Here is a 20,583-nt window from a genome sequence, read left to right on the forward strand (position 1 = left end):
GCGCAGAGTGAGAAAAAAAAAAAAGGTACGGCACATTACATCCTCCTCCTCCTCCTCCTTCTCCTCCTCATGATCTTTGGACTTCTTTTCTCACCATCAATTGCACTAACCCGAGGCAATAAGCCCACACAGAATGCCCTTCACACCCCCAACGTGGGCGTCTGGCTTTGATGTCGACGAGATCCCAGATTCAATACCAATCTGCGAATTCATCTTCAATGAGAAGTATGGCCGATTTAAACGAAAAGATTCCAAGGCTCCCTTTGTTTGCGGCGTGTCAGGGCGCCAGTACTCTGTGTCAGAAGTCGCACAACGCGTTGACTGGCTGGCAAGATCACTTTCGCAGCAACTAGGATGGAAACCTAATAGCGGGTCTCCGTGGACTAAAGTTATCACGATATATGCTCTAAATACGGTACGCTTCTACGTGTCTGCTTTTTTCTCTAGTGAAAGACATCACAGTAGCCTGCGTGACTGAAGTCGTAATTGACACCGGCAAACCAGATCGACAGTTTACCCCTGTCATGGGCCGTGCATCGTCTCTCAGGCATTTCGTCGCCAGCAAATTCGGCGTACAGCGTTTCAGAACTGGCCCACCAGCTCAAGAGCTCAGGATCAAAGGCTCTCTTCACATGCTGGTCGTTGCTAGAAGCCGCTATTGCTGCGGCGCGTGATGTGGGAATTGACGAGCATCATATTTATATACTTCAGACGCCTGACGAGGCCTTGACCGGACGTAGCGTATCCGGAAATTTCAAAACCGTAGACGAACTCATTTCCCAGGGGCAGGGGCTCTCCCAGTTGGATAACTTGGTCTGGGAAAGGGGCCAAGGAGCCCGTCAATGTGCTTTCTTGAATTTCAGCAGTGGAACTACCGGACTGCCGGTGATTATACCGTGGAGCAAATTCTTGAAAAGAAGGGAAAAGTTGTTGCTGACTCAAAGAACAGAAAGGCGTTGTGGTCTCACATAAGAATGTGATCGCCAACATCCTACAACTCACGGCCTTTGAAAAGCCCAGTCGCACGCCTGATCAACAAGATGTGGTGCTCGGTCTGCTGCCACAAAGCCACATCTACGGGCTGATAGTGGTATGCCACACCAGCATTTATCGAGGCGAGTCGGTGATTGTCATGCCCAAATTTGATCTAATGCTTTTGGCGAGAGCTATTCAACAATTCAGAATCAACGTCCTATTTGTTGTAAGTTCACTGGTGCTTTTTGTTGATGACTTCTTGCTTGTGCCAAAGTAATTAACGGATTCCCATTCAACAGGTACCTCCCCTAGTAATCTCCATTCTTAACAATCAGTCGCTTCTCGCTAGGTTTGATCTTAGTTCAGTAAGAGAAATATTTACTGGGGCCGCTCTTCTAGATGCTGGACTGTGTAGGAAGCTTCTACTGCAATATCCGTCTTGGAAAATTCGGCAGGCTTACGGTGAGTGACCTTGAACTTGGGATATAATACAGTCAATTCGCTGAACATGAACATTTCTAGGCCTCACAGAGTCAGCTACTGTAATTTCAGCAACCCCTCCCAATGATATCATGCTAGGATCAGCCGGAAATCTCATTTCCGGTGTTGAAGCACGGCTCGTTTCACTAACCACTGGAGCTGAGGTCACCAAATACGAAACTCCAGGCGAGCTTTTTGTGCGTTCTCCAAGTGTCACATATCTAGGCTACTTGAACAACGCGAAGGCAACCAAAGAGACTTTTGGTGCCTCGCCAGATGACTGGCTACGGACCGGAGATGAAGCGATGTTTGTACTAGGTCAAAGCGGTCATGCCCATTTGGTTATTGTAGATCGTATCAAAGAGCTTATCAAAGTGAAGGTTTGTGAGACTTTCGTCTGCACTGTTGAGAAAAAATCGATGTCTAATTTGATATAGGGTCATCAAGTACCCCCAGCAGAACTTGAAGCTTGTCTCCTCACTCATTCCCAAGTCGCCGATGCGGCTGTAATCCCAGTTCCAGATTCTAAAGCCGGGGAAGTTCCGAAGGCTTTTGTTGTACTTAAACGCGGCCATGGTGAGCAGAAGCTGCTTTCTCAAGAGGAAAAGGAACGGATGAAGCGTTATCTACAGGAACATATTCGGAAGGAAAAGGCTCGATACAAGTGGTTGAAGGGGGGAGTCGAGTTCGTCAAAGTTATTCCTAAAAGCCCCAGTGGGAAAATCCTGCGAAGAATCCTGAGGGATAGAGAGAGAGAGCGGCGAAAGGATAGGGTCGCAAAATTGTAAATGGAAGCAGGAGAATTTTTAGAAATCGACATTTCTCTTCGTCTGCAAATCTGTCGATATACATTCTGCATTACTATCGGCGGTGGTCACATGATTTTGAGGTTCTAGATGAAATTAATAACTTTAGAACAGAATAAATGCTGATCTGACTCTTAACTATATGAGCGTATTGGGTGGATAAATCTTTTTGCAGGACATCATGCTCAGTATCCCTCAATGTTCTAGTTATTCCATAAGGTTTCATTTAAGGTGAGACTACCACTTTCTGTAGATTGTTCAACGGTAGATTATATTGCCTAGCTTCTAAAATCTATAGATAGCTAAATTCTCTGTGCAAATGAGATGCAGGAGTCCAAATACTCGGTTAATTGTCCCGTTTTGATTCAATGTCACTTCTGTAACCTTGTTTCAGGTGAACGATATATGATACATGAACAGGAATCACAGGATGTCCGTGCTCTCACAACGAGCTGAGCTCATCGATGTAGTCCATATACGGGGAATCGGAGTTGACGCCGGCGTAGGATTTCCAGCGACAAAGTAATTCGCCGCCACTGGTTCATCCAATCCGGCAATGCGCATAAACTGCCCGATATCAAACCCAACCCGTGTCGGAATGCTGATCGGGAAAACTCTCGAATAACACTCCGGAAACAGAAAATCACTTGGCTGAACGAAGAGGAGAAGCACGTAGACATGCCTCGGACCCGGCGGAGGCTGTGGCCCGACATAGTCGGCACCATTGTTAGTGAGGTTCAGTAACAGGCCGTCTGAGTCGCTGATACGCAAATCCGGTTGATACCAATGAAGCATGCTTGTTGAGATGCCGTTATGATTGACCTCGACATCAATCATAAACGAGATGTATAGTGGGTAAATTGGCAGTACGTCAGGCGCGTGGATATGTGGTTTGTAGTAGGCCTGAGAGGGCGTTAGGACTGTTCCAGTTTCAATTTTCTCATTGTGGCCAAATTGGACATTGAGATGCTGCCATGATGATGGTTGATATCCCGGTGGAGTTTGACAGTAGGCAGTTAGGAGAATGCTGAGGATTGTGCAGGTCGCCACAAGGCTATACAAGACAATCATTGTGCGCGTTGTCGTGAACGATTCGATATCTTTCTAGAAATGATTTGGATAATCTACAGTCGGCTGTCCATACATTATTTATATGTCGAGAGGCAAACAGATGCCGAGAAATTATAGTTATATCCACTACACGTCCGGCTATTTAGGACATGTCTATGAACAGTCAACTCGGTGTGAAAAAATAGATTAACCAAAAGTAAAGAATGTATAATTCACTTATTGAAATAATGGCCTAGGTCACTAGCTAGTGTTTACTTCCAGATCTGTATAGATAATCCCGAAAACATGTTAAAAGCTGGACCTCAACACAGATAATGGGTAACTACCGAGGGCCCGCAAGAACTTTCAAGCAAGATACATGAACGGTTTCCGATCCATTCAATGTTTCAATTTCATTTGCCAGCTCTTTTAATGTACCAGCATCTGTATTAGGCCTCGTTTTTGGGGTAGGAGAACAGATAAGCGCGAATCTCAATGCTCTCGCGGGCAGGGGTACCAGAATTGGTGTTTGGAAGCTCAATAGAAGCGTGTGGAACACCTAGTTTCTATGAATCAGTACTAAAGCCATCTTGATCTAAAGCTCTTGACCTACACTTCGCCACACCCTCGTGTGAGTCAGTACATTTGAAGATAATAGCCTCGTCGGGTTGCTGCTGACTGAGGTAGTGCCACTTCAGAGTTGGATGTTCCAAGACCATCCTTGCTGTCATATTTCCCTTTGGCAAGATACGGTCAAATTCAACATATTTTTCTGCTGAAACAGATCTCGAATCGCAAACGGCAAGTGGCCAGTTCTGAACAGGTCCCCTAACGGGACGCCACATGCTTTAAACCCGTCATCAACAAACACTAGCCACGAAATATAACTGGGGTAAATATAAACAGACGTACTTTACATTTCGTACTCGTCCCTTAAGAAGATATTCGGCCCGATCTGGCAAGAGATTACGGACATGTCGCTCGACCTCGGATTGGGTTTGATCTAGGCGTCAAGAAAGAGGTTTTATAAGCACCGTTCAAATGCTGCTAACTAAACACAGTTGAACAAGACATACCAACGTGGACATCTTTATTCTGCTCCCGGAGCTTACGCTGCTGTGCAGTGCTGCGAAGCTTGGAAACCATCTTTAGTCGGGGGCGTACGAATAACAAATGGTCCCGTATCTCACTCACCTGCCAGTGGAATATGTAGACTTCGTCTACGTCGCCAAACACCTTCTTGTAAAGGTCAATTGCCTGCGGAATGTATCGCTCGATGACCTGATTGCGATCGTAGAAATCATCGGTGGTCAAACCAGTGTCATGCTTGACAAAGGTGAATCCGTGAGTATCCACATTGTACTCGGACTCTCGACCACGAGCATCACGAACAATCTCCGCATTTCCTGATTTGTACCAAGTCATATTTGTCTTTCGAGGATCTTGGTCATGCTGCACCTCGATTGGGCGTTCTTTCAAGAAGTCATCTTTCCACTGCAGATACGTGAAATGTGCCAACACATCCTGTGGCTTCATCGAGCTTGACGCCATTGCTTGCAGTGAGTCGTTTGTTACGAGAAACTTGCTTACTTTCAGAGAACTATGAATCAAGAAATGCTTTAAAGTTCAACAAAAGTACGCAAAGGGTTGCTTTATGATGCACAATAGCAGTACGCTCAAATTTCTACACCGTTCCTCTAACCAACTTTTAGCTGCGTGACTACCTGCATAAAGTCGGAATTCGCCCATGCAGCATACCTCTTTGTCGTGGCTCTGCTTAATTCGCCGCCACTACACCTCGCCGGTTCCGGATTTAATACTAGACTTTACGTATAATGCTCGGTATTCCGCATTATTGCTGACGCCATAAACCAGAAGAAGTCCCCGCGGCGATCAAACTTCTTTGCGCCTTTTCCGCTGTCTGGATTTTTCTTTCTGATTTGATCATTCATCGGCGGAACACACTCTGATGTCATGAAGCTGGAAGATATCATCAATCACTCCGGGCTAGATTGAATGATAGCAATCTAGAGCGAACAACAAAGAAACAATGTAGCCAGCTACAAATAGTATCATGATGAACAAGTTTCGTGTCTAATTTCTACAATTACAATTCAGTCACAGTCAGGCATTCGATTACTTTCCTCTATAGTCAAGATGGTCGCTTTATTTCGCCTTCTCCATACCACAATGGTCTTGACCTTGACGGGCCAGGCCCTTGGGCGAGGCATATTTAGCCCTTTCCAACAACATCTGTTAGACTCTCCCGGGTGCGATGGTACCGGTATCGTAGATCCGGACAGTGACTGCAAAGGGGACGGCATCGTGCCTAACCCTTCACATGGCGATAGAGATCGGGACGGTTTCCAGTTTGAGAATCCTTCTCTCGACTGCGAATACGCGTCGCAGCCGTATATTTGGGATTCATTCAAGGACCTTGAAAAGGACATGAGCAAGCTGTTCACAGTGATTCACAAAAACGTCAGCTTCACTATCAACGGCCACCACCCGGTTTCGGGTCACTACCATGATCTGATGCATTTCTACGTCAATGCTTTGCGCCGTGTCAGCGTCTGCCTATCGGAGCACCAAGACAAATTTCGAATACTTCCACAGGCTATTCACGGTGGCTGCAACAATCCATGGTCTGTTCAGGAGGTCCGGTTTCTGGGACAAATGAACTCTGGTGGGTCGTTGTTGACTTCGAACTGTGCTCCCATTTTATCTAACACATTCATATTCCTAGGCGATATCTTCGATGTTATCAACGTATGGGTGACACGATGGCACAAAGGTCAGATGGTCGAAATTCGCACATTCACAGACTCTGCTCCAGTGATAGAAGTTCTGCAGAAAAACGAGATTTGGTGGAATTCGAGCACTTGGACCGACCACACTCAGTTTATCCCCGGCCCATCTGGCATGCCTGATTTGAGCCTGCTAGAAGGCTTAATGAGGTATCCTGACGGCAGCAGGTACGAAGACTGAGCGGGTGACGTCGTTATCAACGGGTTTTTGATTGGCCTTTCCTCTATAAACAGTAATGAAAACAAATTCCACACTATGATAATGTGGAAAATGGTATTATGCGAATATAAGTTCAAGTACTATCAATTGAAGGCACTATTTCCAACTCTGCAGAGCGATTAGGTAGTTCAAAAACAGTTTGCTGTTTCTGATACTTTACTGAACTGTTTAGAAACATCACCGACCTCCGGAAATAAAGTTGTATCTTTGTTATTGTTTATGTCTGCTCGCTACCTAGGTATTATATGATCCTTCATACCTAGTACTCTAATTGAGAGGCATAGCACGACATGCTTCTCTGGTATGGTACAGCACTCTCGAAGGAAAAGATAGAGTATTGGGATCAAGATGAAAGGGCAAATAACATAGCCCTAGATTTTCTTATTTTTTTTTTTTTTTTTTTTGCCCACTGCTGTCCAGTGTATAAACAAACGACTATGCCGTTACCGCCCAAAGTGAATTTCCCCATTGGGTAATTAGCTTAGGCACCGCCCGGTACCGGCCAAGCCCGGCGAATCAGGGCTAGCACGGAGCAGTGCTGTCCAATGTCAACCGCCTTATTTATATGTATTGCCCTTCACGCATCTTTTCTCCGTCGTTTGCTTTCATACAAGTTCCATCGACAGTCCTCCTAGTTTTCTCATTGGCTTTTTTGAACGATCTTGCAACAATGGGCACAACGGCCTTCTTGGTTATGGATGTCCAGAATGGTGTCGTCGATCGCATGGAAGACATAAATCCATATCTTGACCGGCTGTCCTCTGCGATCAACTCTGCGCGTAAAGCTGGACTCAGAATCGTGCATATCCGAACTGTTTTTCGACCAGGGTTCGTCGACGCGAGCCCCCAAAACAAATCAATCGCCAAAGTCGTAGCTTGGGGCATCTTGACCGAAGGCAGCAAATCCGCCGACATCCATGACGCGATTGTGCCTGATAAAAGCGACGTTATCGTCAACAAGTCCCGTGGCTCTGCTTTCCACGGATGCGACCTTGAAACAGTCCTTTGTAGTCTCGATGTAGAGACTCTCGTTATCACAGGCTTGACCACCAGTGGTGTTGTCCTTTCGACCGTTCGCCAAGCAGCGGATCACGACTATCGTCTTGTCGTGTTAGAAGATTTATGCAGGGACCGCGACCAGGAATCTCATGATATATTGATGAAGAAGATATTTCCGAAACAAGCCGAGGTTCTTTCATCGGCGGAATGGCTGGCCGGACTCTAGGAGAGATGAGAATTTGATGGCCAGTTTATTTAAAGATCTCCCTCTACTTTTTTTGGCCTGCCTGTGGATGTCCATATGTGACACATCACTTCTTCTATGCTCTAGAATCTATGATATTGGCTAGGTTATGTCTGACTTGACAGGAGGAAAACTAACTTAGCCCTAGCCTGGTTGCCTTTGCCTACTCCGAATAGGGGCATCACAACGAATGCCAGCTCTCGATGACAGTAAACATGCTATTCATTTTCTCTCACTTGTACGAATAAAAGACCCCTTGGTCACAGTAGGATTATGGTCGAGAATTTCCTCGTTTTCTGTTGGGTATTTCCCAATGCAGTTAGGCCGGTCTACCGTTACAAAGGGAATAGCGCTGTTTACTCGCGCGTCAGTTCCTTGACCTCCGAGTTCCCCTGTGCATTTCCCATTTTCTGCTAATCCCCCCTCCCCCCAATTGAGGAAAAACATGAGAAACATTTATTCACAAGATTTATATTGAATTCTGAATGACTCAAGAAAGACCTGCAGCGCGCAAGCGACGCTTCCAGGCCTTGGAATCTTCAAAGCCGACCAAGCCTGTTGCGAAACGATCTAAAAAAGCCACGCCCCTTCAACCCCCACGACTCCTTAATAACGAAACACCCACTGCGCGACTAGACGTGTACGTCTTTGGAGATGGAAGCGCTGGAGAGCTCGGTCTTGGTACGCAGGATGCCACAGACGTGACAGGACCGCGGCTAAATGTGAATCTCGAGGCAAGCACTGTGGGTGTTGTTGATATTGCAACAGGTGGCATGCATGCTGTAGCTTTGACCCATGATGGCAAAATTTTGACTTGGGGCGTGAACGAGTCTACACCGACAACAATCCCATCGCAAAGCTTTGCGCCAGAGAGTAAGATCATTAGCGTCACTGCCGGTGATAGCGCTTCGTTTGCCTTGACGCAACAGGGCCATGTCTATGGGTGGGGAACATTTGTTGTAAGCAAATCGCGCCAAATGGCTACCGCCAGGCACTACACGCATTAATTAGATGCAGAGCAACGAGGCTCGGAAAGGTTTTCTCCTGGTCCAAAATCAACTTATTGAAAAACAGGAAAAGCCAATTCTGATACCCGGTCTCGAAGATCACTCTGGTTAGTGCTGGGAACAACTTCTGCCTAGCGCTTGATTGCGACGGCAAAGTTTTCTCTTGGGGAATGTCTGAACAAAGTCAGCTAGGCCGACGGTTAATAGTCGACCGTCATTCGAGTGCCATGGTTTCCGAGGCACAGCTGGATAAACTCTATCTCAACATCGGACTAGTCCCTAGCCGTGTACCCTTTTCACCCCGAATAAGAATCGCATCTATCCACGCCGGCAGCGATCATGCTTTTGCCATTGACTACAATGGCAATACTTGGACGTGGAGTCTAAACAAATTTAGGCAAACCGGCATCAAGGCAGGCGCCGGTGCAAATGGTACTACTATAGTTACTCCTCAGAAAGTCCAATCTCTGTTCGGCAGAAAGATGAAAATGATTCAGGGCGGAACTCATCATTCCGTCGGAGTTACTCAAGATGGCGAATGCCTCGTTTGGGGCCGTATGGATGGTGCTCAAATGGGCATAGATATCAGCACTCTGCCTATTAACGATCCAAAATCGGTTGTATCAGAACACGAAAAGCCACGCATTCTGCTTGAACCTACAGCGCTTCCCATAGCGGGTTGTTCCTATGTAGCTGCTGGATCAGACCACAATATTGTCATCACGTCGGAAGGAAGAGCATACTCGTGGGGCTTCAATGCCAACTATCAATGCGGGCAAGGGCCAAATTATGATGATATTACAGATGCGACTCTGATTGACAACTCCGCGGTGCGTCACAGAAGGCTTTCCTGGGCTGGTGCTGGGGGTCAGTACTCGATGCTTGCCGGGCCGCATGCAGAAGGCGATACGCCTCCTAGAAGTGATACTTTTCACAGTTGACATTGATATGCGTAGTGGCGTCGCGATCATATATGGTTGTGGACTTCGAGCTCCATATACTCACGACTCAGAGATACCCATATAAAATGAAAAGTAAATAGCTAGCATGTTTAGTTGATAAGTAGCTGCGTAGTATGTAAACAAAGTGATACGGCATCGGCTCTGGCCAATGTTTAAATGCATGAAAGAAGTATCTAGGGTCTGACAGCCTTCGACTTGTATTCGCTACTAGTCTCCGAAAACGTTGCGACTCTCACTTCAGCATCAAGAATCCGACTCCAGATCTCGTGATTTTGACGGTCCAAATATGCAATACCATCATCATGAGTGAGGTTTTCTTGAAGAGTTTGAAATCGATTGCTGTAGACTATTCCTGGAGACGGCTGCAGATGACGCAGTGCCGAGAGGTGGTGACAGGAGTAAATCATGGAGGTAACAACTAGAGAGATAACTTTCTCAACATTCAACTAAGTTATCACGAAAGATCAATGTATGTAGTCGGTTGACTCCTTTCGAATTCGAACCCAGAGCGGTACTGTTTCTGGACTAGCGTGGCTCGCCGCTTCAGCGGATTCCCACATGCTGACATATCATTATCACTGCCTTCCAAGGTTCTCATCGCCAGAACTTCAAGATATACCAGTGACATTTCACAGACATATACCTGCATCAGCCCTGCTATTCCGAGCATCCCGAGTATATGGCGCCAGGCAAACATAGCGAGATTCAGTTTATAGACGCTCTGAAGCCGAGGTCACAGCAGCGAGCACACGCGCACGCAGCCCGTGTCGCCCATGCTAGGAGGAGAGGATGCTTCCGTATTATAGAATACCCCTCCGAAAAGAATAGGCGGATAGCAGAAGATAGTGGCAGCATACCGTCAAAGCGAATTGATTGGTCTAGGTCTGGGTCAGCGCCCTCCGAACTGAAGGCAGAGGCGACAGCTACTCTGCTTATGCCAAGTCCCATCACCCAGCTGTCCTCGGACCGCATATATCCGTTCCCAAGCTCAGCGAGATCCTTCAATCAGGTGGAGCGTTTTCTTTTCAGCTATTGTAGGTCTGAAGAAACGATCTATCATATGTGTCTCTTAACCTTAGGCTTAATACCTGTTCACTAACCTCAACTTAGATTTACAAGTCGTAGTTCCGGATCAAAGCATCAATTGTCATATGCTCTGGCATGGAGGGGAGTACTGTGAAGTCATGAATAAATCATGGACACCGCTTGCTGTCTCCAGAAAAGACTCTCTCGACAGTCTATTTCTCAATGCGTGCCGTTACCTATCGCTATGCTCCGAGCAGCAACCGGAACGGCGGCACTATTACATGCAGCTAGCCACTAGGTACAAGCTGTCCTGTATGCGAGCTTTAAACGAAGCTATCTCGTCCGAAATTTCAGCGTTGATTACCGACACCACTGTTGCGACGGTAGTAATGCTAGGGTTCGATGAGGTGGGTGGAAATGTGTTCATTTTTGCTCTCTTCTCCCACCGCGTGCTGCTGCTAACACCATGGTCAGATTCTTCTCGGCGATATCCCCATGTCTAGACAGCATGCGCTAGGTGCGCTGCAAATGGTGAAGCACAATGGTGGATTCCAGACATTGGGTCTGAATGGCTTTCTGGAGTACCTCGTTGAAAAGCTTTGGAGCGACGTACACGACCGAAGCTACCAGAACCGGTCCTATGCCGATGATATTGACTCTGTGTTTGAGGTACCCAGTCAGCAATAGATACAATTTTCCTTTTGCGGTAACTGCAAATTTCTTCCTTTTCCCTTTCGGGTAATATACGCTTTCCTTTTTGGGTATAGCCGGTTTTCCCGCCCGCGCACTGTCTTGCAAGCGTCAAGAAATGGATTATGACCGAGGAAAACTTGCTGGAAATTGGTCAACTTATAATAAAAAGGTGGATTTGTCAAGGCTTTGGTGGCTTTACGCATGACCAGCTCGTGATCGGTGTCTCAACTATCCCGGCCTAACAAGGACCGCGGGTACATAAGGCAGCTCTTGCTCAAGATATTCGGCCTGGCCTCATACTCAATCATATTATACATTCATTCTGATTCTCAAAGGCCAAGCTCAACAATGTCTGAACCAAAGTCTACCATCCCCAAGGGATCCTGGATCCTAATAACCGGCGCCAATGGGTTTTTGGCTTCGCACACCATCAAACAATTCCTGGGGCGTGGATACAATGTCCGAGGGACCGTTCGAAGTCTTGAAAAATCATCCTGGCTCACCGGAGACGTCTTCAAAACATACGCAGGCCGCGGCGAGTTTGAGCTAGTCGAGGTTGCTGACCTTGCTATTGAACACGCCTTCGACAATGCTGTTAAGGGGGTCTCTGCTATTGTGCATATAGCCTCGATTGGCACCTTCGATCCAAACCCACACAATGTAGTACCGCAGGTCGTTTCAGGAGTCACGTCGCTTCTAGAAGCCGCCCTCAAGGAGCCGTCGGTCCAGGAGTTTGTTTACACCTCCTCCATAGCGGCTTCTGCTATCCCCATCCCAAGCGACACTACTCATATTGGTCCAGATACTTGGAATGAGACGGCAAAACAGCTCGCCTGGGCGCCACCACCATATGACCCCAGTCGTGGCTTCTTGGTGTATATGGCGAGCAAGGTTGAGGCTGAGAAGGCTCTGTGGAAGTTTGCCCATGACAAATCGCCGCGCTTCACAGTCAACAGCATCTCTCCAGTGTCGATTATGGGTGAATACCTCAACAAAAGACACGCGGAAACTTCCTACTCATTCATCAAAATGATATATGATGGGAGAAAAAAGGAGTTGGCTTTGAGTCCCGCAGGTTCGTAACACCCCTTTTTTTCCTAATTGATTACTAGGTTGATCACAGTTCTAACACATATTCTTACAGTAATATTGAATGACGTAAAAGATTGCGCATTGCTCCATGTTGCGGCCGTACTGGACCCAGAGGTCAGGAACGCGCGGCTTGTTGGATGGGGGGAGTACTGCAACTGGAATGACATCTTGGCCATCATGCGGAGACTCTATCCTGAAAGGAAGTTTATGGATGATATTCCTGGCCTTTCTAGACTCCAGTTGACTACGGACTGCAGTCAATCGCTAGCATTGTTGGAAAAGTGGAATGGCCAGCAAAGCTGGAGGTCCCTGGAACAGACTGTTACGGACAACATGGAAAGTATTTTGAAGTGGTACCCTTGAGACCTAGTATCTGTTAAAGCTGAAGACGAAGTATCAGAATTGCTCCCGGAGTGTTCTCTCGTGGCCTTGATATGTATGTAGAAGGATTGTGCTTAGTTCGTTTCATATTAATTAATCTAACACCATCATTCAACATATGCCACTCACGTAGGCTATGATACGGCAACCACTTAACACCAATACCTAGTTGCTCTTTGAGAATGCTCCCGCGGAATGCTACCTATCAGATGCACGGACAGCATACACCCACCACCTTTTCTATAATCACCGCCACATATATGGTAAACAGGGAATCTACTTGTCACTTCTGGTCAAACTGTGAGTCATTCCCAGGAGTAGAAAAAGGCACCGGCAACAAATTTCAAATCTATCAAAACCAATATGAGAGATCACGAGAGACCAGCAGGGCGCACAATATGCAAGTATACTTCCATACCATGGCAAAATAATTGCGGATGCATCCACATGAGAAAGAGTCTTTCTGACACTTACTCTGGCAAGGGTCTCTAAGCATGGAACATATACGCTATGAAAGGCCGACGGTGAAAGAAAGTATCATATGCAAACGGCCAAAACCCAGGTCCTAGATTTGGACATGGTACACCAATTTCAAATGATATCATGCGATACCCCCTGAACAGAGATGAGCCTGATGGGGCTGCCTTTGAAAGTTCCATTGCCGAGGTAGCAGTACTTTATTTCGGCAGTCAGAATAAGCACGTTCTACTGTTACACAGGCTTGTGTGGAGTCAGTTATGTTTGCGATTTCTTCTCCTTTGAGAGCGTCTCGGCGATGCATTCATTCATCAGTTTCTTCCGAGTCTCCATTGTCCCCATACATGTAACCCTAAATTGCGGCTGCAAAATAGAAAGCGCAATTTCTGTCAGGCTGTTCAACACCTGAACCTGCCATCCGAGACTGTATTCCAAGTCAAAGAGAAGAGAGACACACTGGCTTCTGTGCCGGTGAATATTCTCTGAGTCTTTAGATTTTCCAACACAAAGAACTAACTTTTTTTTAGGTCACTGAGGTTAAATGAAACATTTCACGTTCTTTGTTTTTAATTCTAGTAACCTCCATGGCTTCCATTCCTTGCCTCGATGCGGTACCATTCTCAACACCGCGCAGTCGATCATAGCCTCTGTGTATACTTCTTCGTCGTTTCGTTGTCCCCTCTTCGGAATGTTTTGCCATATCTTGCTGGCACATGGCAACTTTGTTTGACAAATCCTGGTCACCAGCGCAGGCTTATAAACAGCCTTCTTCCCCCTGGGAGATGGAACTTCTGTGAACACTCAACCAAGCAACACTCTAGCATCTCTCGCTTCGCTGTTAGGCCAAGCTAATTTGGTACTTCCATTTCATATTCTCGTTTCTGATATACTTTCTTTCCTAGCTATCCTACTCTTCTCTGGCACCAGAGCTATCGAATCTTTTCTTCAATCCTCAATCTTTCAAGTTAAAAGGTAGTTCTCCTGCTGCTGTTGCTGCTGTATTACGCTCATTGACATAATTAACGACCTTCTATTCAGTCTCAAAATGCATTTCACCGCCATTCTCGCAACGCTCTTTGCAGTCGCTTATACTGCAATGGGTTGCACGCCAGCAACCTACAAATGTGAACCCGGTCACGAAGGGGCATATAACGTCATGGAATGCAATACTTCCGGAAACTGGGTTACCGCTGCAGAGTGCGGTCGTGGACAGAATTGCACTATTGAGAATGGCGCTGGTTACTGTGTCTGATCAATTGATCTTGATCTTTTTATGAATGAATGGGGTTTGGACCTGGGGTTTGAATTTGTTGTCGGAACGGGAGGAGTCCTGTTATCTTCGTCCTACCTAGGGATTTCGAGTTTCAGGAGTAGTTGCTTCATGTTTGTGAAGCAATGGAATTGATGTCTTATTTCTAATAATCCAATAACCCCTTCCGATGTCTCTATTATCATGATTGGTTCTAGTGCGGATTTGGTTTTATACCTCGGTATATATCCGTTATATATATTTCCGCAGTTGATACCTACCCTAAGATTTTCAAAGTACGTACCCAAGTGCCAAACACATAGCTATATATTTGATAAAAGTTTACAGTTTTATAAATTCACTATATTTTATATCTTACCTAGATGCTAGGCCTTCTAGCACGTTATACCTGGTAACATCAAGACCGATATGCTTAGGCATCTAATCTAAAACCAGCACAGGTCGTTGCATCCGTGACTGAGGACTGGACCAGCGATTTTACTATACAAGTATGTTTGCATATGCCTCTTCTTCATCGACAAGGAAAGCGTTATACATTTCTAGATCATTCTATATATACAGAGAACTGGCTGAATGACTGGCAAGCCGTAACACGACAAGTTAAACAAGTAAATGGGTTGTGAAAGAGAAATGAAAAGAAAAAAAGAAAGGATATTTTTGCAGCGCGTTAGTGATAAAAATTAGCTACTCGTTAATAGTCACGTAATAGTCGGTTTGCACCTTGATACTGCTGGTCGGTGGATCAACTTTTCCGATGATATGTTCCTGTGAATCCATGCTACCGCCTTGGTCATCCTTGTCGAAGCTAGTGTATGGTCCCTGGATGCGTGGCTCGCGATCCTTGCTACGCAGGTTCGACATGATGTGCGCACTGCCTCCGGTGGTATTGTCATTGTGACTGCTCTTCATCCCACTTGTTCCGTTATAGGTGCGGCCCAAGACGCGCACAATGAAGAAAGCGAGGGCCTCTTCAAGCATCTTGAGCACGGTCGGAACACATGCTGCAATGCAAGCAAAGTCAATTTCGAGCTGGGACACGAGGATACCGGTTACGGTGCCATCTGTGGTTTAGAAGAAATTGGAAGTTAGCGGCAAAGAACTCGCTTGTTGGAGTGAGTTTCAAGGTGTGCTTACATGTCATATCACCCTTGGAATGGGCCGACTTGTAAAGACCGTAAAGACGCACGACACCGAGGGCAGTTTCGCTGGAATTAATAGTCAGCACTGAATCATCCAAGTGCGGCGAAATACAACAAACACGTACGCAACGGCGAGAGAGCTCATGATAATGGCAATGGCGTATTTGCGTTTATATTGGATTCTGTTTTTTTTTTTTTGCTCGTTAGTTTCGAGGTACGACTTGAAATTGAAAAGAAGGGAAAAAAAAAAAAGACTCACGTAGAGAACAACCACCATGGCAAAAAGATCATGACCATGGTGGCAGAGATGTTGATGGCGGCATGGGTATACCAAAACGGTGGCAGGGTAAAGCATTTCTTCTGAGAAAGAGCCTTGTTCCAGTTGCTCTCAAAGTCCGTGCTGCACTGGAAGACGGTGGCCAGGGAGCAGGCGAGACAATAAGCGGCGATGTAGAGGATAAAAAATTTGCAAAATGTATGAAAGGCACGCATCTGGGGCGTAGCGATGGCGAGGAGCAGAAAAAGGGTCGCAATCTTGGCGATGCCCGAGACGAATTTGTACAGGACTTGATAGACGTAGAACATCTCGAGCACCTTGTGCACCTGATACAAACTCAATTCTTTGGTGTGGATGCCTTCGCCCCATTTCACGGCGACAAAGCAGACGGCGGTCAAAGCGACGTTCATGATCTACAGACATTAATTTTCACCGGATTAGCGCACTGCTTGCTGGCTTTTGCTTCGTGAGTGGCGCGTCACACATACAAAGGAGAGGACGATGGTGATATCGGAGAGCAGGATCCAGAAGCGAGACTCTCCATAACGAGTGTCTCGCGAGCTGGAAAGCGTCCTGTATCGATATCTACCCCAGAGACGAGCGGCCACAGCGAAGGTCATGAACACTAGGACGACAGAGGGAGCGGACACGAGGGGAGCCCCGTGCGGGTTCGCCAGCGTCGGCGGACTGGTCGACGTGTTCACCATTGCATTCCTCTCTTGTCGAGAATGAAATCTGGGCAGGAAGGGCAGAAAGAAGGACAGACAGGGTCCTGTAGTTCTTTTTATTTTACTGCGTGCATAGTATGGGAAAAACAACGCCGGGGTCAGCATAAACGGATAGATCGCTCACGATCCGAGGAGGGGCTGACGACGTCGCTCCACCGGATCAGGGGATGGAATGGTATGATTTATTTATTTGTTCATCGAATGAAAAACTTTCGGATTTGTGTGAATTTCCCTCGGAGGAACTCCAAGGGTTCTGGAAGGAAGCTGGCGCCGTGGAACCAATAGCGCCGCCCCCGGTACAAGCACAGCGCAGTCACGTGCAGCGGCCCGGATTGGAGGCCGTATGCCTGCACCTCTCGCTATAAGCATTATGCAGCTGGTTTTGGAACAGGGGCCAGGCCAAGTCTGTGCAGGGAGCGACCATACTACCCTGGTCTCAGGCAGCCTCAGGATCCCAAGTGGGAATGTTTAGTCTCTGACTGCTGGCAACGCGCGTTACTCTGTAGACTATCAATCTAGCATATGCACAGTCTAGACGAAAAGCATCCAAGACACTCGCTGCGAGAGTCTCTTGGCGGAGAAGCGCGGCGAGCGATTCGCTGCTCGGCACGCTTCCGACCCCGCTGCGCAATCCCTGGCAATACGGGCCAAATATATAATACATTGCCTTGCAATTATTCTCATTCACTGGCTCATTCCGAGTAAATTGGTGGCGCGAAGCTTACTTTCATCTTCGGGACCGCTTGAGTCTTCCTTCCCTGTGGCTAGCCCCTGCTGTTGGTGCAATGCGTGTGCTTTGGGCTTGATTGATACCTAACTGTCTTGATCGTTTCGTCTTTCTGCTAGTATCATTGTTCTCAGTCTGTACTCCGACGAGACAGAGTCCACCGGGCAGAGTCCAGAGTAACAGACGGTACTGCGACTGAACTATGCAGGTGGAAGCCTGAAGAAACTCTGTTCAGCGCGCAGCCAATCAGAAGCGTGATGCGGGGTCGTTGCGGGTTTGGAATCTGTGGCAGCGAATCACATTGCCGCAACGCTAGAATAAAGTTGATGGTGGCGCCCAAGGTTTGGGAAGCCCCGCCACACGCAATCCTTCGCGGCATCTCCGTTCCGCGGGTTGCGCTTCTTCAGACTTCGAACTCGTTTTTGCGTTTGTTTTTTGCTTGCAAATTTCCGCCTTCCGGAAGGGGAAACGGTCTGAGCCAATTGCCCGATCTGGTGTCTGATAGTTTTCTGCGATTGTCCCACAGTCCTCGCGGTCGATCTTAAGCAGCGTGTGCCATTATTGCGTGCAGCAACAACAATGCATCGCTATCGATATCGGCTATCCAATCTACTATCAACTATCGCTCGGCTGCGGCAAGGACTGGGGTCTGCATTGCGCTAGACGTTGATTGAATCTTATTTTTCTTCAACATGCTAGCTCAGGACGCTTCTCGGTAGTGTTCAATAATATGTCGCACAATTTTCTTCACTGCAGGCACTGCAGAGTCATGCTACGACTGCGTACTAGTTGACTAGCATGGGATCCACACCATGCTGCAGTGGCGACCGAAGTTGTATACAACTCTTACTAACGGCCAGACGATTCCCACTTCACTTAGCTACCCGAACTCTTTTCTCCCTCTTTCTGACCGGAAGGGTTTCTGTTATTCTTTTTCCGGAGCATGCATCAATTCGTGTCAAGAAAGTAACTTACTCCGTGCAAGATGCCAGAACCCTTGATAAATTGTAGGAATACCCAAAGCCAATGGTGGGTGTACCTGGCAAATAAGAACCTTGTAGACTCCGGAACGGCGGAATAATCCGTCTATTATCTACTATACTATATGGAGTCGACCAATATACGAGGCGCTGGTGTACAGCCTATGTGCGATGAAGCTTTCTTGACTGGCCAAGGCGCAATCGCGGTGATAACGATAGTCCAGACCAACCTTGGTCGACCAAAGAAGCAGAATTGCCCACCTTGCAGCGTGGCGCAACTCGCTAAGGAATTGCTAGTGCAGGCAAGGGCTCTTGGCTTTACTCAACTAAGTCAACTGCTCCGGACTGTTATCATTTTTTTTCCTCCTCTGCCATGCATGCAATTTTGCTCGCCGAAAACACGTGGCGGCCACACCTCCGTAAACTTTAGTGATACGCGAGCGAGCATTGATCTTTTTTTCCTTTGCTTTCCTCCGCTTTAAAGACATCCGTGCAGCCCGCGTCTCCCAACACTTTGTTTCCTTTTTTGTTCTCTGCGTTCTCTTCAACATAAAGACAGGAGCACAATCGTTTACTCATGGCTGCCGAAAATGTGCCCGTGGAGGATGCGGAGAAGAGTGCCGCCATCAATTCCAACGATGGCAGCATCCACTCCGGAATGACTCCGGAGGATGCCAGAGTCCTGTTCAAGGAGCGTTTGTGCTTGAAGCTGGACCTCTACCTCCTAACGCCCATGTTCTTTCTCAATGTCCTGTCGCTCATGGGACGCACGAACATCGGAGCCGCTTTTATCCAGCACTTGATCCAAGACCTGCATCTCGATGCGATGAAGGTGTTTGCGGCCACCACCATCTCCCTCGTCATGTTGATTCTATTTGAAGTGCCTAGCAATCTGCTCATGAAGTGGCTGGAGGTCAAGTTCAATCTGAGCTACATGCGCTACTTGAGTTTGATTACTTTCTGTCTAGGTGAGAGATAAGAAACATGTTTTCTGTGCACCATCGGCTGATAACCAATTTTTTCTGCAGGACTTGTGACTCTGGGCCAGGCGTTTGACAAGACGTATGGCGCGCTTCTAGGAACGCGATTCGTCATTGGCATTTTTGATGCCGGTTTGATTCCAGGCTGCGTTTTTGTCTTGTCGCTCTACTACCCATCCGTCCACATGCAGTGGCGCATGTCAATGTTGATGGTCGCCAACATTGTCAGTAACATTGTCTCTAACATCCTTGCCTATGCCATCGCTGAAATCCACAATGGCAATGGCTGGCATGGCTGGCGCTGGATCTTCCTGGTCGAGGGCTGCATTACCATGGGCATTGGTCTGGCTTGCTGCTGGAGCAACATCGGCCGTCCGGAGAAGGCCACATGGTTGACACAGGAAGAAAAGGATATCATCGCTACCAGCGTTGAGTCGCGCGTGTCTACCATCGGCTTGGCTGCTGAGTGGAAGACGTTTTTCAGCAGCATCCTTAACTACGTCTGGCCATCGCTCTACGTGCTGACCTGCTCAACCACCTACTCTGTTGCCATTTTCGCCCCTTCCTTTGTCAAGGCATTCCGCCCAACTCTATCAACCCCCCAGATCCAGGGACAAGTCGTGCCCATCTTCGTAGTCTCGGCCGCCGCTTGTCTGCTGGTTGCCTGGCTCGCAGACCGCTTTAATCACCGCTCTGCGTTTGCCATCCTTGGCTATATCATCTCTGTGAGTAATAAATGGCATTTTCTTCCTTTTTTATGAAAGCTAAGCAAAAACAAAAAAAAAAAAAATCAAAAACTCCGCGCTAACATTCTTTTCTCGTTAAAAGATTATTGGATATGTCATTCTTCATTTCCCCAAGACAGACAGCTCCTCTGTCAAGATGCTCGGCCTTTACTTTGTTTCCATTGGCACTTATATCTCACTGCCTATGGTGTGGACTTTGACCTCGCTCAACCTAGCCACTCCGCTACAAAAGGCCATTGGATCTGGTTTCGTGATCGGTGTCGGCAACGTCGGTGGTTTTGTCTCATCCTGGATCTTCCGTACCTCCCAGGCTCCTTACTACACCTCCGGTATGATTGACGGTCTCATCCTGACTTGCGTCGCTGCCGGTCTTACTGCGGTCACCTGGGCGTACATCGAATGGCACAACAGGCGCTCGCCGCGTGCCACAGACAACATCGACAGCTTGACTAGCGGTGTTGTTTTCAAGTACCGGTCGTAATCGGTTTTCTCCTTTTGAAGTTATCTTCTACGACGG

The 20,583-nt window shown here is 47.3% G+C and overlaps 10 protein-coding genes across 10 annotated transcripts; 7 read left to right on the top strand and 3 right to left on the bottom strand.

The window, feature by feature from the left end:
- Positions 1 to 133: 133 nt before the first annotated feature.
- Positions 134 to 2,243, top strand: UA08_07377 (hypothetical protein; the record flags this gene model as incomplete). The annotated part of the gene is made up of 6 exons (XM_020262660.1): positions 134 to 415; positions 505 to 885; positions 950 to 1,201; positions 1,275 to 1,437; positions 1,498 to 1,835; positions 1,893 to 2,243. 6 exons carry the CDS (start codon positions 134 to 136, stop codon positions 2,241 to 2,243), a joined length of 1,767 nt encoding a protein of 588 aa, XP_020117165.1.
- Positions 2,244 to 2,684: 441 nt separating this feature from the next.
- On the bottom strand, positions 2,685 to 3,332 carry UA08_07378 (hypothetical protein; the record flags this gene model as incomplete). Its single annotated transcript, XM_020262661.1, has 1 exon — positions 2,685 to 3,332. One exon carries the CDS (start codon positions 3,330 to 3,332, stop codon positions 2,685 to 2,687), a length of 648 nt encoding a protein of 215 aa, XP_020117164.1.
- Positions 3,333 to 3,760: 428 nt separating this feature from the next.
- UA08_07379 (hypothetical protein) lies at positions 3,761 to 4,862 on the bottom strand (the record flags this gene model as incomplete). Its single annotated transcript, XM_020262662.1, has 5 exons — positions 3,761 to 3,870; positions 3,925 to 4,157; positions 4,224 to 4,314; positions 4,388 to 4,457; positions 4,506 to 4,862. The coding sequence occupies 5 exons, from the start codon at positions 4,860 to 4,862 to the stop codon at positions 3,761 to 3,763; spliced, it is 861 nt and encodes a 286-aa protein (XP_020117348.1).
- Positions 4,863 to 5,501: 639 nt separating this feature from the next.
- UA08_07380 (hypothetical protein) lies at positions 5,502 to 6,299 on the top strand (the record flags this gene model as incomplete). The annotated part of the gene is made up of 2 exons (XM_020262663.1): positions 5,502 to 5,997; positions 6,058 to 6,299. 2 exons carry the CDS (start codon positions 5,502 to 5,504, stop codon positions 6,297 to 6,299), a joined length of 738 nt encoding a protein of 245 aa, XP_020117349.1.
- A 709-nt stretch (positions 6,300 to 7,008) lies between these two features.
- Positions 7,009 to 7,563, top strand: UA08_07381 (hypothetical protein; the record flags this gene model as incomplete). Its single annotated transcript, XM_020262664.1, has 1 exon — positions 7,009 to 7,563. The coding sequence occupies one exon, from the start codon at positions 7,009 to 7,011 to the stop codon at positions 7,561 to 7,563; it is 555 nt and encodes a 184-aa protein (XP_020117350.1).
- A 503-nt stretch (positions 7,564 to 8,066) lies between these two features.
- On the top strand, positions 8,067 to 9,529 carry UA08_07382 (hypothetical protein; the record flags this gene model as incomplete). Its single annotated transcript, XM_020262665.1, has 3 exons — positions 8,067 to 8,540; positions 8,593 to 8,695; positions 8,781 to 9,529. The coding sequence occupies 3 exons, from the start codon at positions 8,067 to 8,069 to the stop codon at positions 9,527 to 9,529; spliced, it is 1,326 nt and encodes a 441-aa protein (XP_020117351.1).
- A 323-nt stretch (positions 9,530 to 9,852) lies between these two features.
- Positions 9,853 to 11,263, top strand: UA08_07383 (hypothetical protein; the record flags this gene model as incomplete). Its single annotated transcript, XM_020262667.1, has 4 exons — positions 9,853 to 9,961; positions 10,186 to 10,584; positions 10,661 to 10,983; positions 11,051 to 11,263. The coding sequence occupies 4 exons, from the start codon at positions 9,853 to 9,855 to the stop codon at positions 11,261 to 11,263; spliced, it is 1,044 nt and encodes a 347-aa protein (XP_020117344.1).
- A 354-nt stretch (positions 11,264 to 11,617) lies between these two features.
- Positions 11,618 to 12,724, top strand: UA08_07384 (hypothetical protein; the record flags this gene model as incomplete). The annotated part of the gene is made up of 2 exons (XM_020262668.1): positions 11,618 to 12,344; positions 12,414 to 12,724. 2 exons carry the CDS (start codon positions 11,618 to 11,620, stop codon positions 12,722 to 12,724), a joined length of 1,038 nt encoding a protein of 345 aa, XP_020117345.1.
- A 2,449-nt stretch (positions 12,725 to 15,173) lies between these two features.
- On the bottom strand, positions 15,174 to 16,612 carry UA08_07385 (hypothetical protein; the record flags this gene model as incomplete). Its single annotated transcript, XM_020262669.1, has 5 exons — positions 15,174 to 15,550; positions 15,624 to 15,694; positions 15,754 to 15,810; positions 15,888 to 16,318; positions 16,394 to 16,612. 5 exons carry the CDS (start codon positions 16,610 to 16,612, stop codon positions 15,174 to 15,176), a joined length of 1,155 nt encoding a protein of 384 aa, XP_020117346.1.
- Positions 16,613 to 18,917: 2,305 nt separating this feature from the next.
- UA08_07386 (hypothetical protein) lies at positions 18,918 to 20,547 on the top strand (the record flags this gene model as incomplete). Its single annotated transcript, XM_020262670.1, has 3 exons — positions 18,918 to 19,308; positions 19,369 to 20,045; positions 20,149 to 20,547. 3 exons carry the CDS (start codon positions 18,918 to 18,920, stop codon positions 20,545 to 20,547), a joined length of 1,467 nt encoding a protein of 488 aa, XP_020117347.1.
- Positions 20,548 to 20,583: the final 36 nt, after the last annotated feature.

This window comes from Talaromyces atroroseus (genome assembly GCF_001907595.1).
Source record: "Talaromyces atroroseus strain IBT 11181 chromosome Unknown scaffold_11, whole genome shotgun sequence".
Taxonomy (NCBI): Eukaryota; Fungi; Ascomycota; class Eurotiomycetes; order Eurotiales; family Trichocomaceae; genus Talaromyces; species Talaromyces atroroseus.